The sequence below is a fragment of the Xyrauchen texanus genome, chromosome 20 (assembly GCF_025860055.1).
Source record: "Xyrauchen texanus isolate HMW12.3.18 chromosome 20, RBS_HiC_50CHRs, whole genome shotgun sequence".
NCBI classification, from domain to species: Eukaryota; Metazoa; Chordata; class Actinopteri; order Cypriniformes; family Catostomidae; genus Xyrauchen; species Xyrauchen texanus.
Window position 1 is genome coordinate 15868212 of NC_068295.1, and position 26333 is coordinate 15894544.

A 26333-nucleotide genomic window follows, 5' to 3' on the forward strand; every position below is an offset into this window, starting at 1 on the left:
CCACAACATGCATGTTAGATCCAATACTAACTAAGCTCTTAAAAGAGGTATTCCCAGTAATCTCAGAACCTCTTAATATTACTAACTACTTGGACAAAATAAGCCGCTAAAATATAATTTTACTCTAGATGGATGTACTGTTACATCGTCTTCTACAGCAAAGAAATTATGTGTTATATTTGATACCAATCTGTCCTTTGAAAATCTAATTTCCAATGTTTGTAGAACAGTATTCGAATTCATGCATTCATGACCTCAAGACTAGATTGTTGTAATGCATTACTGGGAGGATGTCCGGCAAGATCAATAAACAAACTACATTTGGTTCAAAATGCAGTAGCCAGAGTGATGATGAGAACATTGGCTACCGTTTTTTTAAATTATTTTAATTACATACAAAGCTTTGAATGGTCTAGCTCCATAGTATTAAAGTGACCTTCTGACACGCTATATTCCTTCACGTTCATTACGATCACAAAATTCTGGCTTGTAAATAATTCCAAGAATTTCAAAATCCACAAAAGAAGGTAGATCCTTTTCATACTTGTCTCCTAAACTATGCAATAATCTCCTTAACACTGTTTGGGATGCAGACACACTCATTCAGTTTAAGGGGGCTTTCACACTAGCACTTTTGGTGCGCACCCCGGTTCGAATGACGTCAGAGTTCGGTTCGTTTGGATGATGTGAACGCTGTCTTCCGAACTCGGGTGCGCACCCGCGAACCGTACTCGAGTCTGCTTAAAAAGGTGGTCTGGTGTACGGTTCATGTGAACTCCAGTACGGTTCACTGCTGACATGAACGCAATCGAACCAAACCGCGGAAGTGAACCGCTATTGATGACGTATAATGTGGTCGTCGGTCTCACACGCGTCACTTTCAAAATGAGCGGAAAGAGTTTACTTTCGTGCGTGCGTGCGTGCATACACTTACCTTGACGAAAAGCGGGATTGACGCACACGCGCTGCAAGCAGAGAAATGATTTCTGCTTGCCTTCGCAAAAATTGTCTTCGGCGGACAGCCCGCTGTCTTTTGAACGATTTCAGTGTTTTTGCGGCAGACAGACGCAAGTGTGTTTCTGTATCTTGATGTTGAAAACAAAACCAAAGGTTAAAAAAAAGAAGAACAAATGTGAACTGAGCAAGTCTATTCATTGAATTTTGACGCCTTTTCATTTCGCGGTTATTTCAAGCAACACGATTACGCACCAGCTGCAGCTTCATGACGCAAGCGTACCGCGGTTCGGATACAAATATATAATGTGAACACAGTCCATCGAACTCGGGTTCGGAACAGGCAATCGAACCAAGTGTGAAAGCCCCCTAAGTCTACACTAAAGACTTATCTATTTAGCCAGGCATATACCTAATTTATCCTTCAACTCACAATTAAGCAGATTTAGGGGGCTACTTGGTTCGATTGCCTGTTCCGAACCCGAGTTCGATTGCTTCCCCCCTGCCCCCGATGGACTGTGTTCACATTATATATTTGTATCCTGTAAAACTCTCTCTTATTATAACTGATTGATGAAGGACACAAAAGAGACACATTTAAAACATTATAATTAGGTATAAAGATGACCTCTTTGGATGCATACACTTTCTCTTTCACGTACATTTTAAGCACCTTCTTGCGGATCTCCACCTCTTTATCGATGGCTGGATCTTCGAAGAGCTGAATGCGAAAATAATAGGTGTGAAAATCTTATAGGTGTGTTACACTGCACACAGTTACCTGAGCCACGGACAAAGAGCATCTCCACACAGCTCTCACACCTGCAACACACACACACACACACATACATACATACATACATACATATATATATATATATATATATATATATATATATATATATATATATATATATATATATTACTCCCACTGGCAGAAATTCAGCTGAGAGCGAGAGAGAGTCAAAATAAAGTCATGAAATGTGAAATCTGCTGGAAAAACCATCAGAAGCGATTCCACACAAACACACAATTCAATCATCTCGCTGCTTTAGAGGATGAAATTTGGCCCCAGAAACTTTCCAAACAGAGTCATGAGTTAGACTAATGGATAAAACAGAGGCCTGATGTGTGTATGTGGTGGTCTTATTTAATCATAGTGGGGTGATGATGGGAGCTCATGTTTGAAGCAAAGCAGACATACATATTAAAGGCTGACAAAATGCTGTTTGCATGTGTGTGGGTTTGAAACCAATGTAACAGCTCGCCAGGGATTTATGCATACAACTAGTTCTGATTTTCTAGATTCTCTAAAGAATAGGGTAAACATCCTTTTATTTTCCACTGAGCAGTTTAACTTTGCTTCCATTTTGTTTTTTTCTTCCTCCTTTCGATCAGCAACCAGAATAAGCTATCTTTCCGATCTGTGATTTGTGCCTGTTTGCAACGAGAGATTGTGTATGTGAAACAGCAATGACAACATTGTAGCAAATGAACATGCATGGTTTTTTTTGGACCAATATAATAGAGACTGATAGAAATGTATTGGGGAGGGAAAAGGGAAATGCAGGGGTCGAAAATAAGGATGGACCGGTGGTCCAGAATCAGTTTGAAAGATGTAAGCCAGTTGAAGGGACTGTCACTTGGATTTCTGTGAATTGTGCTAATTTAAATATGTTTTTATATATATATATATATATATATATATATAAATTTAACATTATATAGCTGGCTAACATAGCCTAGATGGGTTTTTGTCCAAATTGTAAGAAGGCATTGCGATATTCCTGGAACCATAAACTTAGTTAGAATAAGTTCAAACAAGTAATGTTTTGCACCCTACACCATCGTTTTCCAGCAAAGGTGTGAATCCAGGGCTCAACAATAAGGATGGCCCACTGTCCCGGGACGACAATGAAAGAGCTTCAGACCATTTGACAGAACTACCACTACCTTGTGTTTTTGCTAAATCTTAAATGTATTGATCTTGTAAATGTGTTTGTATACCTACATTTAAACCTTTTAAAAACAGACCAAAATGTAACTAATTTTTCACAATAAATCTTGATATCTGCAGTCTCCTTGTCGATCATGATTTCAAGCTTGCTTACACTTCCTAGCGCCATCTAGCACTCTGCATGCATCATCAAGCATCAGGAATTGTAATCGAGCTTTAAAAAATCATGATCGTGCCTAGACACCATCAATAAGGAAATGCATAGGTAATGATACAACTTTGCATTAAGGAAAATTGCCAGAGCAAAATTTACCAGTATATTCAAAAGGGTCGTTTTCACATTTGACCTCTAAACTGGAAATTGTAGGTCATTTTCTGGAAAGGGCTGTATGCGTGAATGCAACTACAGTATTTTGGTCTGTTCTCACACAAAATAGATTAGATCGCTTAAGACATGGATTAAACCACTGGAGTCTTTGTGTTTTTTTACATTGTCTTTGTGTTTTTTGGAGCTGCAAAGTTTTGATCACATTTCACTTGAAATGTATGGACCTACAGAGCTGACATATTCTTCTTAAAATCTTCGTTTGTGTTCTGGGATGGCACGAGTATATTTCTAAAAATAAAATGTATCCTTTTTTTATGTTGACAGATCAAGTAATAACTACATGTACAAATGGGCCAATAGAGCAAACCCTTATTATTGAGCCCTAAAATTGGATCGAGACATATTGCAGGCCAGGTCTGAACCTATGAAACCCGCATGAGCATCACATCTCAACATGTTAAGAGCATGTGTACTAACCACTGCACCACAAATAGGCTGATGTCTGACTAGAGCTATTAGTAACCAATAATTACAATCAATCTCCTCTGAGTAACCAGCCACCTTTATCTGTCTTTTTCTGAGGGGTTACTTCCACAGATCTCAAGGTGGGAACTATGCCGTGCTGTCTCATGGGTCAAGTACTTCAGAGGTAACTTTCCTCTCCTCCAGACCTATGACTTGAACGGGCATAAGTTGACCTAAAAAATCCTATACTGTACGCACACAAACAGTATGTGCATGTATGCACACAGACTCTCAGGTGAATAGATGTTAGACATTTCATGCTTGTTCCACCACCCCTGATCTGTGTTTGTCAGCATGTTGCACACAGAGGTTACTACACTCCTCCAACTCAGCACAACTCGCTCCATCACACACAAGCACACACAAAATCTGCAAACCCCTGCATTTCAGACAAACACACAAATAGCTACCTGTGTCCCTCTCACCAACTATCTCACACACACACACCTACTTGTGTCCTTCCTCTTCATTCCTGCAGGTCATGAGGACACACTAAGCATTGGCTTTTAATATACACACACACGCAACATCATTCCATCAACTGTATTTAATTACAGGTTGCTGTTATTTATCAGACTGTGAGATTTTCTTCATAGATTGTGTGTGTGTGTGTGTGTATGTTTCATTGGACTGTAGGTTGTAGGTTGACACCAGGTTGTCATCAGTGTGTAATATATTCATATGGTCTCTGAGGCCTGGGTCAGCAGTCCTTCCATTCCTGCAGGTCAAGGGCATCCAAAACACAATGAGTTACATGACTTCACACACCACACCCTCTCTGTACACGTTTCCAAGCCTGAATGACGCTGTTTATCACACTTTTAAAGGACTGATCAAACTGTCCTCAAGCATTAAATGAATAGCTACAGTTTGAGTCCATATGTTTGCCTGTGAACATCCTTACAAAATTGACGATGTTAATAGTTTCCACCATAGTTACTAACTAGCAGGGGTGGAAAGAGTACTGAAAAGGAATACTCAAGTAAAAGTACTGTTACATCTTAAAAAAAGTAGTATCAGTAGAGTAAAAGTATCGGTCATAAAAACTACTCAAAATAAAAGAGTAGCTAATTTAAAAGTACTCATGAGTAGTGAGTATTAAGTACTGAGTTAAGAAAGCTATGCCCATTTATAATAAAAACTCTATTCTGCAATTTAAAAATTTAGCACATATATCGTAATTTACATTCCCTTTCATGGCTTTTTGCCAGAAAGAATAAAAAATATAGGTATTTTATTGGTGCTATATCACTTATCTATGATACTGTAAACACTACATGAATCTGATGGAAAAAATAAAAGGATGACATGATTACAGAAACAAAAAGATGAAAAATGTATTTTCAATATCATAATGTATGAAACAATTACATTACAATCAGTTTATGTGTAGGGTCTAAATTTCCCTTAATGCCGACTGGGAGAGTTATTGATGTTCAAAACAATGCAAGGAATGCAAAAAATGTTTTATGAAAACCCACAGAAAAAAGCAGGGTCACTTGGTGCGTTATGTCCCACACAATAGAGAGGGTAGAGCAGTTGTTTGGTACAGGGGCCACATCAGGCTTCAAAGGAATAATTCACACAAAATGAAGATTCTCTCATCATTTATGCCTTCCTGGATGTGTATGACTTTTTCATCAGCAGAACACAAATTAAGATTTTTAGAAGAATGTATCAGCTCTTTTGGTCCATACAATGCACGTAAATGGGTGCCAACATTTTGAAGCTCCAAAAATCACATAAGTCAGTATAAATGTACCCTAATTCATGTGACTTCAGTGGTTAAATCCATGTCTTGAGAAGAGATATGATAGGTTGGGTGAGAAATAGATCAATATTTAAGTAAATGTTTACTATTAATTCTCCTCCCTGCTCAGTCAATCTCCACTTTCACATTCTTCTTTTGTTTTTATCGATTCACATTTGTCATGCATATCACCATCTACTAGACAAGGTGAAAAATTTCTAGCAAAAATCTCACCCACACCTATCATATCACTTCTGAAGACATGGATTAAACCACTGGAGTTGTATGTACAACTTATATGCTGCATTTATGTGCTTTGGGGAGCGTCACAATCTTGGCATCCATTCACTTGTATTGTATGGACCTACAGAGCTGAAATATTCTTCTAAAAATCTTAATTTGTGTTCTGAAGAAAGAAAGTCAGAGTAAAGAGAGTAAAAGATAAGAGAATTTTCATTTTTGTGTGAATTATTTCTTTAAGTAGCACATGGCGGGCCACATTGTCTTCCTTTTGAGATACATTGTTCCACATTGATTTATTTCTTGTATCTTTTAAGCCCAATAATAGTTGCGTTCTCATTCTAATGCATGATGCACAATTTTCTGAAGTTTGTGACTAGAGGTATGTTCTGCTGAAGTATTGCTCCGCAAAGATTGACACTTTTCTATCAGGCATTAAAAAAACATGATAAAGGCCAAGCATAATTATAAAATATTTTATCATCTCTACTTTCCTTGTAATTTATTATACAAATTAACACTCTACATCAGTGGGCAGTGTTATTAAAAATATCACTGTTTTATTCTATTACATTAATACTTTTAAAACTATTAAAATTATTCAGCCAAAAGTAGTGAGCAGTTTTCTTGTTTCCTTGTTAATGTTGTTTGATTAATAGCCTTCATATGACACAGCCTACTAGACAGTGCTCAATTCGGTTACATGTACAGTTCAAGACCAACATTTTGATGCAAATACGATTTTATCAGACAATCCGATTGCATTTACATTAATGTCTCATCAAGACGGGCATTGGCACAATTATAAAGTGCATTTGATCATTTAGGTGCAAACCCGCATTAGCGCTCAAACATTAGCCACCTGTCAATCATCAGCTATAGACGTCAGGAAATAAAAAGACAATCTTTTATATTTTATCTAGATCAACCAACTAGCGGTTGTCTTGCTTTCGCGATCAATGTAATGAAAACCCCTGTTCTAGATGTTGAACATAGACTAAATATAGAAAATTACTCAGAAGTTTATCATCCATATCACAGACATCTCTCTTTTCTTCAGATAAACATCAAGATTGTTTTATTGCCCAGCCCTATTTATAATATTGCATTAATCTCTCACATCAACCCAATAATCTCAGTGATAGATAGTTAATTTAAAGGCTACGTTATAAACAAACAGAATCTAGTAAGAAGAAAAAAATGTATTTACCTTGATATGTTTCTTCAAATTAGAGGCAGGATTAATGCTGATATCTGGCTTGAGCAAGTTAAACTCACATGACACACTCAAGCAATTGGCCTTTTTCACTGCGAAAAGCCCTTTTAGGTGCGGCCGGTTATATTCAGGTGAACTGTGCTTGAACAGATGGCACCAAATCTGCAGATGCTGTTCAAGTGTGTGATTTTATTTGACGGGAGTCACGAGACTCTCCCTAGCCAATCATGTTGATAGATAAAAATAAAATCAGGACAGGTAATTAACGAACACAGACGGTGGGAAAAAGCGCAGTGAAAGTACAGTTACAGCACTTAAAATATACTCAAGTAAAAGCGAAAGTATACCATTTTGAAACTACCTAATTACAGTAACGTGAGTATTTGTAATTCGTTACTTTACACCCCTGCTTACTAGTTACTTAAATAGAAATGTGGTAACTTGATATCAGCCACAACTGACATACATTTTTTTTTAAGTTGTACACCTGAACTGTTTAAAGGTGATCACATATGCATTTATCGTTCTTTTAAAATAGCAATTACAGTATGAACTATTGTATTAAGGCTGAAACTATGGTACAAATTAGCACTAGCATAACTCTGCAAAAACAGTGAATGTTCTATAGGCATATTAGGATTCATATGTAATATAAAAATAGGTGAGAAATAAAAGTGGGTGAGTGATGCAACTGTCATAAAAACATCTGTTTACTGCAATCAGATGTTGAATCACAGACATGACAGCACATTTAACCACACCAGAAGCAAATAATATAACTTTTTATCTTATGAAGATATGTAAAGATGCACATCTAGAGTAGGTCCGTGAAGGTTTACATTGACATCCGTACAGGTTCAAATGAGAGATCTGACAACAGTTACTCACAGCGTGTGCCCAAACACATTGACCATCAGCTTCAGAGATGGATTTCTGTATTTCGTCGTCTTGCACCTCGGGCATCCCTGGTCATCCATTATTAACAATATTTGATAAAGATATTTGAGTCCTTCTGCAAAAGAACAAACAGTAATCAAAACAGAGCTCACAGTGGTGTTATATCCAAATTATTCCTGGAGGAAACAAACACGTGTCATAGAAAAGTTCCTACCCAACTGTCCAGCGGTGATAGATAGATAGATAGATAGATAGATAGATAGATAGATAGATAGATAGATAGATAGATAGATAGATAGATAGATAGATAGATAGATAGATAGATAGATAGAAAGACAGACAGACAGACAGACAGACAGACAGACAGACAGACAGACAGACAGATAGATAGATAGATACTTTTCAAAAGTATAGCCACAAGACTAAAAATGCGCCTGCTAGTATAATTTGAGTTTGATAAAATAATTTACAACCCTTTTCTGTGTAAAGTTATGTCCATTTTTTAAGATGTAATGTCAACAAACCCTAAAATGACTGTTAAAATTATTATTTAAACAACTTTACAGCTCAAATAATACATGGGTTTAACAGAAGAATTAATGTAATTGCTTTTATAAAATTAGAAGCTTCACATTTCTGTCTTCAAACCCTCCAAAGGCCCCATTCACTTTATAAGTGCCTCAATGTAACCCAGTTTTTTGCTTTTTTTAAGAAAGGAGCAGAAAATCAAAATCATATTTTGGGGTAATCAATATTATGCCCACATATGCTGTTGTTTATCTTAACTTGAATTCAACCTGGAATATTACTTTAAAGGTCAAATGTAAAAAAGAATTACATGTTTTTCTTAATTCAATTTAGTTAAAAATTGCATGGTTTAATTTGATTGAATCTTGTAATGTCATTAAACTGCGTCTTAAAATCTTAAAATAGGCTAAAACATTTTCCAATAGCCTCTAAATTAATTGGATTATTTTATTATGAATAGAACTAAATTCAGTTTGAAGATCCCATATTAGCCATGTTATTTTGATACTAACAATAATTGCAGTGTGGTATTATGGCACAAACAATGGTTACCATGTAGAAAAAATCTGTAAGGGATGTTGCCATAAGAACAGCTTCTAAAACAAGAACCCTATTTCAAACGGACATGAACTGAAAGGGTAGGGCTCGTCGGTTTTGTTTTCTGTGTCGTTTGAAGTGTCTGTATGAGCAGTCTGAATCTTTTGAGCTCAAATTAAACAGAGCACCACACAAAAGGCTCGACGTCTCACCTAGCGCAGGTGAGCAGCAGGAGCGCGTCACGGTTGAGTGACAGCCGCCGAATATTAATGGGCTCGCCTTTGAGCTGTGTTCGCTCCACCCTTTTCGAATCTTCGTTTAGCCAATCACGTGTCCCGCAATCTAGTTGCGAAGTCACGCTGGAGCGAAAGGCAAAAGCTATCCACTTACATAGACACCCGATATCAATCGCATGGCGCACGGGTAACCTGATCGGCTTGGGCAAATACGAGGCGGGGTGACAGACTAAAGGAATCTGAAGTGTAGAATAATAACAATGTCTGTTTCCTCTAGTGAAGTGACAGTGGCAAGCGACATCAAAAAGGAAAATGTGAAGTACACGGAGCCTCTCGAGAGCTCCACGGGGAATCTGGAGCACGTCCGACTACTGACTCTGGGCACTCCGGTGGCCGCCGGGATGCTCGTAAGGCAGCAGCAGCAGCAGATCTCTCCACCGGAGCGCAAGATGCACATCATGGACTCTTTGTCTATGGATAGTTCACCCACAGGCACCTCTTTGGCTTTCTCACCGGAGCAGGTTGCTTGCGTTTGCGAGGCGCTTCAGCAGGGAGGCAACGTGGATCGGCTCGCCCGGTTTCTGTGGTCTCTGCCGCAGAGTGACTTACTGCGCGGTAACGAGAGTATCCTCCGGGCTCAGGCGCTTGTAGCTTTCCACCAAGCGCGCTACCAGGAGCTCTACAGTATCTTGGAGAGCCACAGCTTCAGCCCTTCGTGTCACTCTGCCATGCAGGACTTATGGTACAAAGCGCATTACACAGAGGCGGAGAAGGCCCGCGGAAGACCACTGGGTGCAGTGGATAAATATCGCCTACGACGGAAGTATCCTCTGCCCCGTACCATCTGGGATGGAGAGGAGACGGTGTACTGCTTCAAAGAGCGCTCCAGGAACGCGCTGAAGAACCTCTATAAGCAGAACCGGTACCCGTCCCCAGCCGAGAAGAGGAATCTGGCAAAAATCACTGGACTATCTCTGACACAGGTCAGCAACTGGTTCAAAAACAGGAGGCAGAGAGACAGAAACCCCTCCGAGGCGCAGTCTAAAAGGTGAGCAAAGTTATGAACCCACCAGGTTCACAAATTCAACACGAAGGGGAAGAATGAATGAACGGAGAAACAGTCCAGACCAAGTTCGATGAAGTTTTATTGACAACATGAATACTGATATACACTACAGTTAACTCAATGAGAGATAGCTATTATCTAAATGCAACATTTCATTATTTAAAACATGGTGCCGTGTCTCCTTGGCTTGTCATGTGTGCTATGCTGAAAGCGTGCTCATTTCCACATTTGACAGAGTTAATGAATACTATAATTCCAGCTGTCTCAGGTAGGCTACTTGACCCTGATGTTTGGATACTGGGAGCTTAATTTAGCTGTGCGCCGAGGACTCAAAAAAAAAAAAAAAACAAACAAAAAAACACACACACACACACACACAATTGCTGGTTGGTTGTCATTTTAACGTTTGTCTTAACTGTTGTGTTGCCAAAACATTGTAGGCTAAATTTAAAAGCATATTTGCACGCATTTTTAAAAGCAACCTTTTTAGTTCCAACAGTGTGCGTTGAATGTATCGCGCGAGTCACTCCCTCGTGCGTGTGTGTATGCGCGCGCGGGGTGTGTGTGTGTGTGTGTGTGTGTGTGTGTGTGTGTGTATTTATCACTTTGTGGGGACCAAATGTCCCCATAAGGATAGTAAAACCCGAAATTTTTGACCTTGTGGGGACATTTTGTCGGTCCCCATGAGGAAAACAGCTTATAAATCATACTAAATTATGTTTTTTGAAAATGTAAAAATGCAGAAAGTTTTCTGTGAGGGTTAGGTTTAGGGGTAGGGTTAGGTTTAGGGGATAGAATATAAAGTTTGTACAGTATAAAAACCATTATGTCTATGGAAAGTCCCCATAAAACATGGAAACACTACGTGTGTGTGTGTGTGTGTGTGTGTGTGTGTGTGTGTGTGTGTGTGTGTGTGTGTGTGTGTGTGTGTGTGTGTGTGTGTGTGTGAGCGTGTATTTATCACTTTGTGGGGACCAAATGTCCCCATAAGGATAGTAAAACCCGAAATTTTTGACCTTGTGGGGACATTTTGTCGGTCCCCATGAGGAAAACAGCTTATAAATCATACTAAATTATGTTTTTGAAAATGTAAAAATGCAGAATGTTTTCTGTGAGGGTTAGGTTTAGGGGTAGGGTTAGGTTTAGGGGATAGAATATAAAGTTTGTACAGTATAAAAACCATTATGTCTATGGAAAGTCCCCATAAAACATGGAAACACAACATGTGTGTGTGTGTGTGTGTGTGTGTGTGTGTGTGTGTGTGTGTGTGTGTGTGTGTGTGTGTGTGTATTTTGAGTGAGTACTCGGGATCCATTGACGCTTACGGTTTGTAAGCGTCCCACCATATAAATCACTCTGAACTATTTACTTATTTCTTTTTAGCCAGAGGGAATAGGAAAACCTCCTCTTCAGCACAAGCACTTGCGCGCACACACATACACACTGGGAATACAACAATCACTTTAATGTTTTTTCTTTTGTGAAAATAGCCCAAGCGCTCCTGGTGGAGGTGACCTCCTGTACGATATCATACGAATGAGCCCAATTTAGAAAAGTCGTATGAATCCTTAGGATTTCGCTGTGAGAGTGGCAAACATTTAAACAGAAGCAAAACATCCTCACCAGGCCCTTTGTGTCCACTATACTGAACATATGTTCTTGTCAATATCTCCGAGCACATAGGTCACATACATTTGCTTTTAAGACGACATCCTTGGCTTTTCAGTGATATCAAACATTTGTGGTCTCAAGTAAAGTCAAGCGCTTTTAAAGAGTATATAAAAAGAAGAATATAAGGTTTAATTTAGAAGCATACTGTATGTGTAAAGGTATCAAGTTAGACTATATAAAAGTAATAAGATATAGACATAGGTGAACAAGAAATATACAAAAGTACAATTAATAATAATGACGGTGCAGTGACGCATTCATATGTGTGGCACATAATATTGAGATAATAATAGTAAGAAAATATGTATCATGTTTCTGTTGGAAGTTTAAACTTTAGGAGCTGCACTTTGGTGCCTTAGTTTCAAAATTTCCTTCAGAAGTTATGGTTTCAATCAATTGTTCAAACAATAACAGCTTGTTATAGGATCACATAACCAAATTCAAAGGAACATTAAACTCCCCAATCACTGATGTGCACATGTAAGGGGAGCCAGCTGGTAGGTAGCTGCAGCATTATGTAAACCTCACTCTCCTGGCCTCAAGAGGCGCACTAGCGACTGACGACAGGGGCTGTAGCCTTTAGCCTCCTTGTTAGCGCACCACCTGCCTCTTATGCTGGCTGACACCGGTTCGAATCCCGCTCGGAGCGGGTCAAGCAGGACCGGTTACAGTGGTGCCATGACCCGGATGGGAGTGAGGTTTAGGGGGGTGAGTGTAACGGGAGCCAGCTGGTGGCTGTACAGTATGTAAACCTCACTCCCTTGGCCTTAGGAGAGGCACAAGAGACTGATGCTAGGAGCTGAATACTTTAGCCTCCTTGTTAGTGTGCCCACCTCCCATGCAAGAGGCCCGGCTCAAATCCTACTTGAAGCAGGTCAGCAGGACTAGTTAAACATAGAACGGGGAAGCAGGTGAGCAAGCCCCTTTTGTTCACAAATCTAAAGGTGTCCTTTTGGTCATCCAGAAAAGGGGAAACATTTTAATAATTAAATTAAAATAGTTAAATAAAACAAAATTAAAATCTCGTCATAATCTCACAATAGCAGTAATAACGTGTTATTATGAAATGTATTTGTAAATTGCAGCCGTATTAAAGAAAATTAAGCGGTGGTGCCTTTAAGAGCGCGCTACGGATCGGGGGTGAATGTCAATCGCAAGAGATCCTCCCTATGCCCTACACCCACTCCAAAGTGCAGAGCCTCTGAAGGAAATATGGCATTACTGTATGAATGTACACTTTGCTAACAGTCTTGTGGAAGGGCCCTCCGAGAAAATATATATTTATTTTCACGTTCGTTCTGAACGAGCTTTCCAGTCGTGCCTCAGGAGTGTCCCTTCAAAGAAGCAATAAATGCAGTTTTGGATTCGCCCCGGAACATCGAAGTACCAGTACCTCAGACGAGCAACAGGTCAGATAAAAAGTCCTCTGCACATATTGTATGGTAAATTCATCAAAAGAATAATTGCTCGATTGCTACAGCATTTCCGACATCGTGCACCACTAAAATGGTAAATGGTAAACCTTCGAGGTTACCGAAGCGCAAACACACACATTCACACTCACACACCAATGGCGGCAGAGCTGCCATGCAAGGTGCTAGCCTGCCATTGGGAGCAATTTGGGGTTCAGTGTCTTGCCCAAGGACACTTAGGCATGTGGAGTCGTGTGGGCCGGGAATCGAACCTACATCTCTGCGATTAGTGGCCGACCCGCTCTACCACCTGAGTCCATTATAATGGGAACGGTCGCATAGTTTTCAGTGATAGAAATTAAATTAGTCTTTTAAAGAATATTGACACAAACTGAGGGAGCTGTCAGATTCAGACAGTTTGGTTTTGTTGAATCTAATAAGCCATTAGACTAATCACTTGTTAGGCTACCACAGTACCGCCACTCCCCACGCATATTACGAAGTTTGCGTAGGGCACAAACTCCCTAAGGGGCAACATCATATCCTAGGGTGGCACCGGAAACTCCACCGGCTGCCCTTACTCGCATGTTATATACATTATTCATGGATCCTGTGGCATTCGCAGTCGATCAGTCGATCGCCTCGCACTCGCACTTTCTCATCGCGCCTGCAAACTGTGCACCACAGGGTTATGCCATGGTACTGATTGATCATGTGCATATTTCATGATACTGCCATACTGCAAGATACTTTAAAAATACCATGGTTTTACTATGACACATGACATAAACATGAGGTTATTAAGTGTAAATAAAGCGTATTACCATGGTGCTTTTTGTGAGAAATAGGCTATAAGAGAATACGGTATTATTTTTGATAAAGGAAAAATGGCAAAATAAAAAATATGTGCAGTATATACTGTATATACAATACAATGGTTAAATACTCAAAATGCAAATATATAAGTTAAGTATTTATAATTATTAATTACAAAAAGCAAAACAAAAAATCAGTGCCCTTTTGTATATCCCTCAGCCCCTGACCCTGCTAAGGTCTCTGCACGTCACTGTCCCAAATTAAGGGTAACTGTGAAGAAAACATTGTAATATAACATAAAGCTACACAATTAACACACTAAACGGACCAGAATTATAACCCCCGATTTCTTATAAATGACAATAAATAACATTCCTAAACAGTCCACAAACCTCGCACAGACCTACCCCATTAATTATTCAATATATCTAGTCCAAAAGCATAATCAGCAACTGCAGGCGTTACAATACTAATCAACCATGCGTTATTATAATGATATATTTTGATAACAAAACATAAAGGGGCGTTCACGCAGAATTTGCATTGTGTTTTATAAATTATTAACAGAGCGCAACGGAATGGAACAGAATGCAGGGGTCTCGAGATGTAAAAGTTGAAGTATTTTTGCACGTGAGAGAGTAGTGTCGGAGTCGCACAGCTGCTGCGGTCATTCACGAACCCCCTCTCTCAACTACACGAATTTAAGATTGAACATCTAAAGTTACTGGGAAATATCGTTTTGAGAGGACAGCTGAAGCTCATCAGTGGAACAATTACACTGTATCGGACTTTATGTTGACTAAATAATCTGCTAAATTTAACCTCTCATCACTTGCGACCCATCCCCATTTGGCGAAGACCCTTCGGAAATAAAGCACCATTTGTGAAATCATGCTGTGATTGCGGTGTTGTGTCGCCACAGGACTTATTGCACCAAATGGTGTGTGTGTGTGTGTGTGTGTGTGTGTGAGAGAGAGAGAGAGAGAGAGAGAGAGAGAGAGAGAGAGAGAGAGAGAGCGCGCGAGAGAGAGAGAGAGAGAGAGGGGGAGAGGGAGAGTCAGTAGTATAAACAGGATCTATTTAGAATTACTGCTGACACAAAGTAAGGCTGTGATCGTGGTCCCGCGGTGTTTAGTGGACATTCACATCTCCATTTGTCTCTGCGCACCCCCATGTTCATTCCGCGTTCAATTTAGAAAAGGATAGATATGTTTTTGTTTTGTTTTTTCATTTAGATTGCTTTTAATATTGAAGGTGCACATTACTCAGTTGTTTACTCTGAAAAAATATGTTAACCTTAAAAAATGTGCTTCATAACATCTAAATGAACTAGTTTGATTCAAGTAGAAATAGCTCCTTAAAGGGATAGCTCCTTCCAGAGGGGTTACCAGGATATCATGTTTGGGGGGGGCATTTGGCTTGTTTGGGGGGGCAACATAAACAATTGAAAAAATCGGTGCAAAATTAAGCTATACTACACGCAATCTGTTTTAGTGCATATCTTTTTCTAAGCCAGGAACCCAGAGATAGGCACAGGGCCCCTATTAGACTATAGGGCTTAAACTGGATTTTTGTTGTGTCAGACCTCACTCATCTGCTAGCGATGGAAAAATATGCACAAAACAATCCACTTTTAAATTGTAATTTATCATCAGATGCAGAGGCGTTTCCAGCATTGAAGGACATCCGGGGCTTAGCCCAGACAATTTTATTTTCACACTAGCAACCACTTCCCTGTAGTCCAAAGCTGGTGAGAGGGTATTCTTTGAGTTTTGCTCTGGCTGGGCCTGTTTCTACAGTTCCTAAATCTTCCACTCTAGTACTATCCTCAACATCCTCTCTCCTCCCTGAATCATATGTGATGCAAAAGAACAGATACAGCACATAACTTATTGCAAATCAGCTTCAAACAACTAATTCATCAAGTGCTACATATGTCAAATTGTGGACCAATACCATCGAAGTAAATGTATTGGGAAGAGCAGATCAGTGGGATTGCCCTAATATCTATCATGATTCTTGAATTTTCATGTACATTAACATAAAGTCATCACAAAAGAGTTATATTATAGTGAGTAAAGTGAGGTAAAAAAAATATCGAATATAAATAATTTATATTTTTTGACATAAATAGTCAAAATGATGTATAAGATCCTAAGTTAAAGCAGTACATGAATGAATTTAGTCTAAGTTAATTGACACACTATGGCATCGAACTGTATATAATTCTCATCATCTCTATGAGAATAATTCATCTGTCAAAATCCTTTCATTAGGATCATTGAGATAAACAATGTTTCACTTTTAACTTTCTCTAAAGTAAAGTGACTTATTAATTGTTACCAGTTTCCATGCCTGATTCTGGCACAGCTGCTGCTCCTCAGTCTGTTGCTCATCTTTGCTACACTCTACAAAACCATTTAATCAAATCAAAGTGTATATTTCCTACAAACTAATATCACAAAACAAGTCACACATACATTTTATGCTAATCCTTAGCAAAAACAACACCTGATAAACAAGAAATGTACACGCTGAACGGGGCTCGAACCGCATTCTCCGGCGTGAGAGGCTACTGCTTTAACTCGGAGCTACCAAACTGCATCAATCTAAACAAGGAGGTTAGAGGCTACAACTCTTGAGGTTTAGCCTACTGTGGGTGGAAGCCAGTTAGATGATGATCTTAAGACTTTAAGGACAAAAACAAATGTGAATTCTTACCCACTGACTTCTTTCGGAAAAATCCCCAAAAACTCATTTGCTTCATTTTTGCTGTCTTTCCTGCTAATTGCCGTTAACTCGCCACTAAGTAACGTTAGTTGATGTCAACGACTGTGCAAGCTCCTCCTCTACCTGCTGCATATTCAACAGAGAGGAAGAAACGGAGTCGCCCATAGGCTACCGACAGCAAAGGAACTTATTCTATAGACTAGATTATGCCTATGTCTATTTTTACAGGCTGTATGCAGTATGTGCAAAGCCAAAGCACAATGAAATAAGGCAACTTATGATTTCGGGGGTTTACATAGGCTTTTGTCCGGTTTCATATTTGTCAGTCAACTATTCAAAATACATTCGGGGCTACACTCAAAACATTCGGGGCTGAAGCCCCGACAAAATCGGCTGCCGCTGCCTCTGATCAGATGGACAGATTATTTCTCAAATTCTCAGGGGAGGCAGAGCTTATCCTAGGGGAGGCACTGCCTCCCCCAGCCTCCCCCTAGACACGCCCCTGGCTCCTTCTCTAAACCTTTACTCAACCTCATGCCATTCCAGATGTGTATGACTGACTTTCTTCTGCAGAACAAAAATTAAGATTTTTTTGAAGAATATTTAAGCTCTGTAGATCCTTTCAATGCAAGTGAATGGTGGCCAGAACTTAAAAGGTCCAAAAATCACATAAATGCAGCATAAAATAATCCATAAGACTCTAGTGGTTTAATTGATGTCTTTTCAAGCGATTCAATCAATTTTGGTGAGATCAGATCAATATTTAAATCCTTTTTTACTACAATTCTCCACTTTCACTTTCTCTTTCAGAATGTGGAAGTGGAGAGTTATAGTAAAAATGGATTTAAACAGGGGAGGACTGACCATAGGGAGAACCGGGACTTTTCACATACGGTCTGCAACTGGCTGAAGAGGGCTAAAAAACGGTGCAGCGATATGCCGATGGGGGTCGAGATATGCAGAAAAGGATTACGACAATCCCCACCCCCAACAACTTTTGGGCCAGTGAAACATTTCACTTGCATTTTATGGATCTAGAGAGCTGAAATATTTTCCTACACATTTTCATTTGAGTTCAGCAGAAGAATGTAAGTCAAAAATATCTGGGATGGCATGCGGGTGAGTAAATGATGAGACCATTGGGCAAGGTAATGATTCAGGTCACCACTTTTAACAGTAATAAATATTTTATAACACATTCCGTTGGTATAAACGATAACATTAATAAACTTGGTTACAATTTTAAAAATAACATGCAATATCAAATATTCTCTCTTTCTCTCTCTCTCTCTCTCTCTCTCTTAATTTTCGGATTAAATGTATTTTTCTCAGTGAGTCTGATGGAAATCACAGTACAGACGACGAGAGTAGTAAAGGTCAAGAGTCTTTGTCTCCGTGTCCAATGATTAACTGTGCAGATGGCACCATGGTTAATGCTGCTGTACCTCTCTGCTCTGGAGATCTGGAGGCTGGAGTAATCGTCCAGAAGGTTGGAGACTGCAGGAACTCTGTCTCACCATCTTCCGTCATCTTCAATGGTGCCTCTGTCAACACGCCCGCCACTGTTATCCACAACGGCGCCCCCTCCTTCCTGTCCTCCACAGGACATGTCCTCTTCAGTGGCATGAACTTAGGACTCCAGCCCCTGGCTTGCAGGTCTGTGGTGGATGTAGAACTGGATGGTGAAGGACATGATAAAGGGGTAGCTGTGTCATCAAGGGCGACAGACCCTGCAATGGCATACCCCTCGTTTTACTGCAGTGTGAATGGGTCAGAGGTGGAGGTGAAAGCAGTGACAGTGGGGCATGGTATGTCAGCCCAGGACCGGGCCGCATCCATGAGCTCGGCATTCAGCACTACCACCTCTAATGGATCCCTACATCTTGATGGTTACAGCTTGGTGACTGTGCCAGGAACACATCCTGATGGCACTGGGACCTCACCGCTTAGCAGTAAGTTGGTACTTCCTCACTTGCAACTCCCATCGTCTTCTTCCCCCTCAACAATAACACAAGGTGAGTCAGCATCATCAAACACAATCAAAGAGAACGTTTTTCAGAACACTATTCCATTGCGCTTGATTCCACTGAACAGAATATTGATTGTATATTAATAATATATCTTTAATAACCACACTGAATCTTTTTTTTGTCAGGTGGTAAAAAGAGGTACCGTTTGTTAACATAAAGGGATAGTTCACCCAAACATTTTCTCATCCTTTACTCACCCTCTTGCCATCCCAGATGTGTTTGACTTTCTTTCTTCTGCTGAACACAAACAAAGATTTTTAGAAGAAAATCTTAGCTCTGTAGGTTCATACAATGCAAGTGAATGGTGACCAGAACTTTGAAGCTCCAAAAAGTACAGAAAGACAGCATAAAAGTAATCTATAAGACTACAGCTGTTTAAAACTGAAGTGAAATGATTCAAACTTAATCTGCTGAAGCGAAATGATGAGAAACAGATGAATATTTAAGCACTTGTGGGTAAGAAACACATGAATATTTAAGTATATTTTTAGTTTAAATTCTCCTTTCTACCCAGTAGGTGACGATATGCACGATGAATGTGCATTGTCAAAAACAAAAGAAGAATGTGAAAGCGGAGATTGATAGTAAAAAAAGGACTGTGATCAATGCTATATAATGCATTTGTAAGTTACTTATTAGTCATCAATGATCACCTTTATGAACCCTTAACAAAGGAAACATTAATGTACAGTGTTAACCTAATTTGTAAGGGTTACATCAGGAAGAAACATCTCCTCAAGGTAGCAATTGCATACTACCAATTTTTAAGTGCATTGTAACATCTCAATATTGAGTCTGAATGGTGGATATTTATGTTGTTCACTGAGTTTTTATGCAACAAAAAGCAATTGAGAGCTTGATCTCCTCTCTCCTGTGGTTTTTCAGGTGCTGTATCATTGAGTAGTGTCGGTGGCAACAGTAGTTTTACCTCTCTGTGCCACCTCCAAGTGGAAGAGCAGGACAGGCTCCGGCTAACCACTCGGGAGCCTAGCACAGTGCTCTACAGCTTGGGTACATCTGTCAAGAAGGAACCTCTGGAGAGTGCTGATGGATATCTTTACCACCCTGCACTTCATCTGGAGCAGGCTGGCCACCTAGGTTACACAGACACCCCTAACCCCACCCACAAATCCCCCACCTCACTTAACCCTACCATGACAACGACCCAGCAAGAGTACACCACTCTCACAGTGAGTTCACCCTTATTCGCCCAAACAGACCTAACTGGTGAGTTCAGAGGTCATGATGCCCAGGTGGCCTCGGACCTAAGTGGTGACTTCCTGTGTGCGGTTTCAGAGGTGGGGGAGGTTACGGGCGAGATGGTGAGAGAAATGGAGGAAACAGAGGAAAAGCAACTGACTAAACTAAAAACAGTCCATATAGAGGAAGAGATGGCTGACCTTTGAACTTGCTGGATAATATTTTTGACTTTGTTTTTCTCCCCTTTTTCTCCCCAATTTGGAATGCCCAAATCCCAATGTCCTCTAAGTCCTCGTGATGGCGTAGTGACTCACCTCAATCTGGGTGGCAGAGGACGAATCTCAGTTGCCTCCTCGTCTGAGACTGTCAATCCACGCATTTTATCAAGTGGCTTGTTGAGCGCGTTACCGTGGAGACATAGCACGTGTGGAGGCTTTACGCTATTCTCCGCGGCATCCACACACAACTCACACCCGTCCCACAGAGAGCAAGAACCACATTATAGCAACCACTAGGAGGTTACCCCATGTGACTATACCCTCCCTAGCAATCGGGCCAATTTGGTTGCTTAGGAGACCTGGCTGGAGTCACTCAGCACGCCCTGGATTCGAACTTGTGACACCAGGGGTGGCAATCAGTGTTTTTACTCACTGAGCTACCCGGGCCCCAATAATATTGAATATTGAGTTGTTGTTGTTTTTTTAGGTTTTGAGCCTCTGAATGTTTTGTTTTTATTGTAAGTATTAAATTATTTTTGGTGAATCTGTCCTCCACTTGGCTTAATAGTGCACTCCAGTTTGGTTTGGATAATTATGCAAAGTCAAATTCATAGATTTTAAGTGTTTATTTGTTTTAACTTTTTTCATTTCTCTCTCTTTCTTTCAGTAGTCAAGTATAATACAACAATATTTTCCATATATTTTTTCAATATCTCCTACTCTCTTTTCACTTTCTTTCAAATGTGTTTACAACTTTCAAGCTCCAGATACTAAATTTAGCATCAAAGTCAGACAGTCTATGCCTCTGTGGGGAGTGTGGACGCACGCATGTGTATTTTATGGGAGACACCTGCTAGTTTCTGCCAAGAATAGTTGAGTTTAGCAGACAGGTGGACGTCTGGTCATGTGACATCCATGTTCTACAGTCCTGCAGGGTCATCTAGGTCGAACCATAAAGGTCACCCTCCCCAATGCCTCAGGCACAGACACGCTTGATTCCATGCTGATTAAAATACTTAACGAATCTGTGTTAGTCATAACATTGGCTTCAGCTTTAAACTACATTAATGATATGCAAATAATATGCACATTAGGAAGCCATTACTGATGCTGATGATGAACAGTTATTGGTACAAATGTTACGGTTTCAATATGTTATACAGCTGTCATGAACAGTTTTAGGGCATTATGTGTACACAGTATCTTGTATCATATGCTTACATTAGTGGTTTTATTTGAGATGCAAACTGGGACAACAATATCAATAACTTAAAACTTCCCCAGGTCAGTCATGAGTAAAGGGAATCATTTTTCCCCAAGCATTTGAATAAACTTACCATCTAGGTTTTATAGTGATCCAGCAGTCCAAAGACAGACACAAGCAGACCGTGTAAAAAGCAAAACAATTGTTGACAAACTGAATGTCATGTTAAAGCCAGCAATAAGGCAAATGCAGCTATTCATTTACATTTAAAACCAAAAAATATTTCAATAGATTTTAATAAGAAATATCAGCACAGTTATAAATGTGAAAAAGGTTGATATGATTGTGTTCCTATGTGTTTGTTGGAATGTTTGCAAAGCGTGCAAGTTAATGTGTTTGTGTGGGTTGCGTTTTGGCTTCCTGAGGCTCGACATTTGATTGGACATCAGTGTGCCTGTCATTTTTGTTATTGGTGCTGGTGTAACATTTGCAGTATTTAACTCCATAACAATAGCTATGCAGACATTCTGGGATTGACGGATGACTTTAGAGATAATAGCGATTCTATTTGCATTTGTAAACTGTAAAAGTGTCTTACAGGATTATCACAAATGAAATGCATATAGGTGTGAAAAATAAACAAATGCAATGTTGTAAATGTATGATCAAATAGAAAAACAGCCTTTGTGAATATTATTTTAGCATGAACAAAAATGTTAAAAGTTTAAGACAATATGATGTATTTTTCTAAATAAAATAAAAAAGTGTTCCATTAAATATTTAAAAATAATAATAGAGATAGCCTCATCCAATTTATTTCATTCATGACTGTGAGCGGTTTTGGAAACTGTCGACATGGATGTTAGATGTCCAAATTTTAGATTTGTTTGTGTTTTTATGTTATGTCTACAATGCACGTTAAAAATTCCGACAGACAGGAAACATGCAAATAAAAAGATTTAAGTAGCCAGGGAGGGGTGGGGAGACCTGATACAGAAAGGCCAGGCCGGGTGCTGGAAAATCAGTGGTGATCGTTTGCACATGCCTGGTGGTCTGGAGCTTGTTAGCAAGCTGCTCTTGTCTCAGACTCCTAAATTCAAATAAACAGGAGGGTGATCTCTGGAGGCCCTTCTGTCTCCTGTTAGGGGGGTCCAGAAAGAGGTAGAGAAACAGACATACAGACAGAGAAATTCTTTCTGATTGGAAAATAAGTGTTATAGATGGCACTGAGCCACAGGGTTGTCTCTCAAACACATTCCTACAGTTTTAAGGGCACTAAACCATGCCTAGGCAGCCAAACAATTTCTGATCCCAAAACCTTTATCTGATTTTAACGCTTCATGAGCATTTGATTGACTCACTGACAGAATTGGCTGAGTGACAGGCTGAATTGGGCAGATTCGGAGGGCCAAACTAACTTCTAGAAAGTTGAATATGTCATTGTGAATACTTTAGAATCTCAGCAATCATGTTGGGACTCTTCCAGTATTGTAGTTCATGGCTACTCACACTGATAAGGGGAAAAACAGAACAAGTTAACAGAGAAAGAGTGGGAGATATATAATTGGAACAGATTGTATGAGGAGAGGAAATAGGAGCATTTTCACCTGTTCCCAAACAGCCTAGGTGACCCCGTTGCCATGAGAGATGGCTGGGTATCAGATAACACCAGCTTGAACAATGAACGCAGTGAAATAGAAAATTGAAGAGACCTCGTTTTTGTGTGTGTTGTTAGAGTTTAGAATTAACTAATTGTTATTTGCAGAACTCTGATGCTGTAGAATGTGAATGGTTTTATGTCTCCTTTGCACATTAACCACATGAAAATGAAAATGAGATTGTGATCGAAACGACACATACATGTCAAAGATACCTCACACTGAGCAACAGAACAAACAGAGAACTTACAAAATAAAATGTGAACCTCTCAAACTGAGCTTTATTGACCCTCTTATTGTCTTAAGACAGATAAAGAATATGTTATAAACACTAAATATTTTTGCAGAGACCATAAATAGAAACAAAATAAAAAAATTACATTTTTATTATTTTATTTTTATTTTTTATATAGAATTGGTTAAGAGACAAAATAATTTAAAACAAATTGCTCTTTCCATTGTCTTAACAGGTCAATTTTTACCCATATAGGAAGAACCATTTGTGACATTTCACCTTCTGAATTTCTGGATGTTATACAGCTTTTTTTATTATCATTATTATTGTACATAGATGACTCAATTTTGACCAATTCTTTTGTCTTTTTTTTTTTTTCATATTTTCTCAAATTTAGTCCATAGTCCCATCCCGTTCTCTAGCTTTCCCTCCTGCTCCATTGGGTACTGCATCTTTCCCACAAATTGTACTTTTCTCTCAAACAGGGTTTGTGCACACATGCATATTTCCAAATATACACACACACCGAGGGGGTTTTATATATAGTTTTGAACAGGAAATATGTTAGTAAATAGGTTTCCTGACATTATTTTAGGGTACAATGGAGCTAAAGGCCCCCCAATGGTAAAATAACAAAGACATTTATTTTTGTCCCAAAACATTAGATGGCAGAGAAAACTATTATAGAACCATCCTAAATCCCTGTAACACTACAACAAATTGATTGACATTAGTGGGAAGGAATGGATTAGTTGCAATGGACGTGTAAAGTGGGCCCAATTTGACTTCTGGAGAAGGCAATAGAGATTCATTTGTGAAAAGGCAATGTACTAAAATTGTAACTCTTAAATGTACACTGTTGTTTTTCTACAAGCAGAATAAATAAAAAAAATATTGTTATATATTTAAAATATAAAAAATTCCAAAAGTGACTGAAATAAATGTAAATGAGCCAATTTTTTTTTTTACTTAAAATGTTTTTATTTTTTATTGTGTTACTCTATTAATACACAGTACATAGAATTTTACCCCCTATCATTATACACTTTGAGATCACAGTAAAACAGATTTTCATTAGGGGATATTTAGTGCCAATGTACACTAATAAAAAATGTAAGCATTTTGAATGGTTTTCAATATGGGTCAAAAATGACCCGAAATAAAAAAGGAGGGTACAGATTCTTAAGACAAAAGGAGGGTAAAAAACTATGACCTCTCACCTCTTGAGTTCTTAAAGCAGGGGGGTTTAACCCTGAATGGCAAACAGAGGACTGGATTTGTAACCTGAACCTATCCTCACACCCCCACTAATGAGAGGTGAAAGGACACACAGAGATCTGTGCCTTTCCTCAGATGTGATTCATACCTGTATGTGAGAGAGAGAATAATGAATATGAACCAGACCTGCTGTGTTATTGTATAAGTGTGAGTGTGTAAATGTACATAAATGTAGAGTGCTAGATATACATGCTGACAAGCATATATGAAGACCTGAGTGTCTCTAAAAGTGAGTTTATTTAGATTTTTTTTCCATCTGTATGAAGTCTATTCCATAAATGTTTCTATATGGCAGTAAACAGCTGGTTTAGAGATTAAAGAATGATGTAAAAAGTGAACTAAATCTATTATAAACTAATCCTGTGTCATTGCCAATAATAATATAAATAATATCAAACTTTGTCATCAAACTCATTTTAATACAATTCTTTTCCTTCTGAGATACAGTATGAAGCTGTCATCATCTTTTCTGAACTTTGACCTCAGCAGCCTTACACCATGTCTGTATAGGGAGTGAGAAGTAGAGAGAGAGAAGCAGATTTGTGGTGCAGACGGTACAAGTTCTGTGCAGTTACAGGCTATATTTATTTTCTTATTTTTTAGATTTGCTGATTGCAAATATATATATATATATATATATATATATATATATATATATATATATATATATATATATATATATATATATATATATATATATATATGTGTGTGTATTTATATTATATATATTTTATTTATTTTATATATATATATAATTTTTGGTTGATGCATTTACATAGTTTATCAAATGGATAAACGATGTATCCATTGTATCTGTTCGCTGAAGTGTGTTTCTGCAAACAGCAAAAAAGTAGCTGGGCTGGTGTAAGTAAAATGCAAAAAAGTATTATTTTAGGGGATGCGTTTGGGTTAGGGTTAGTCTTTAGTCATTAGTAAACTATATAGCTAGGTAAATGTCTGTGTAACTGAACGGGCTGGGTTGTTAAAAATGATGAGAATGAGCATATGTATTTCAGTGAAGCACAAATAGGGGGTTCATCTATGCCCCCTGGTGAAGTATAGGACAACAGAGGGAGAGACCTACAGAACCTGTCCTTTCATGATTTCTTTCAAAAGTACCCACACCATTTTGTAAGAGTGCAAGATATACGTTATTCTTGAATTAATTACAAATATTTTACTTTGTGGTTAAGCTTGTCAGTTTATGAGCTGAAAGCTCCTCTGCATTCAGATCAAGCCACACTTGCATTCCTTCAGAAAAAGTAAAGCACAAATGTCATGACAAAAACCACTGACTTATTTTACTAATAAAATGAATATTTAAAATTAATCACAATGAGGCCTACTGTATTTAACAAAGCAGATGGAGTTTCATATAAAATGAGTTTGTCCAGTGGCATACACAAAGAAGTTGTCACTGACTGGCGCCCTCTTCATGTAGTAGAAAAATATGACACATACAGTCTAGAAATTAAAGTGTAGCCTAATAATAATAATAATAATAATAAATTCCTATCAAATAATTGTCCTGAAGCCTATTTTTATAATTTTAAACAAATCCTAATACACGTTAATGAATCGTTGTCTAGGTATAAAGGTATGTGTTTTATCAATAACCAAATATATTTCATTTTAATTTTAACTGTC

The 26333-nt window shown here is 38.7% G+C and overlaps 2 protein-coding genes across 2 annotated transcripts in view; one reads left to right on the plus strand and one right to left on the minus strand.

Annotated features, from left to right (window-relative positions):
* The window catches only part of mnat1 (MNAT1 component of CDK activating kinase), a 31351-nt gene extending 23335 nt beyond the window's left edge, over positions 1-8016 (minus strand). Inside the window, 1 exon segment of the mRNA XM_052151115.1 lies at positions 7859-8016. Coding sequence (XP_052007075.1) covers positions 7859-7933 — 75 coding nt within the window. The 5' untranslated portion in view covers positions 7934-8016.
* Positions 8017-9344: 1328 nt separating this feature from the next.
* Positions 9345-25051, plus strand: six4a (SIX homeobox 4a). The gene is made up of 3 exons (XM_052151101.1): positions 9345-10216; positions 18196-18878; positions 19779-25051. Exons 1-3 carry the CDS (start codon positions 9429-9431, stop codon positions 20297-20299), a joined length of 1992 nt encoding a protein of 663 aa, XP_052007061.1. The 5' UTR covers positions 9345-9428; the 3' UTR covers positions 20300-25051.
* The last annotated feature ends 1282 nt before the right edge of the window (positions 25052-26333 follow it).

What these genes read in the sequence shown, in the direction of transcription:
- six4a (XM_052151101.1), top strand. Translation starts at nt 9,429, where the DNA reads ATGTCTGTTTCCTCTAGTGAAGTGACAGTGGCAAGCGACATCAAAAAG. An exon ending in TCCGAGGCGCAGTCTAAAAG is followed by an intron (nt 10,217 to 18,195) that starts GTGAGCAAAGTT and finishes TATTTTTCTCAG; the next exon opens with TGAGTCTGATGGAAATCACA. An exon ending in CCCCTCAACAATAACACAAG is followed by an intron (nt 18,879 to 19,778) that starts GTGAGTCAGCAT and finishes GTGGTTTTTCAG; the next exon opens with GTGCTGTATCATTGAGTAGT.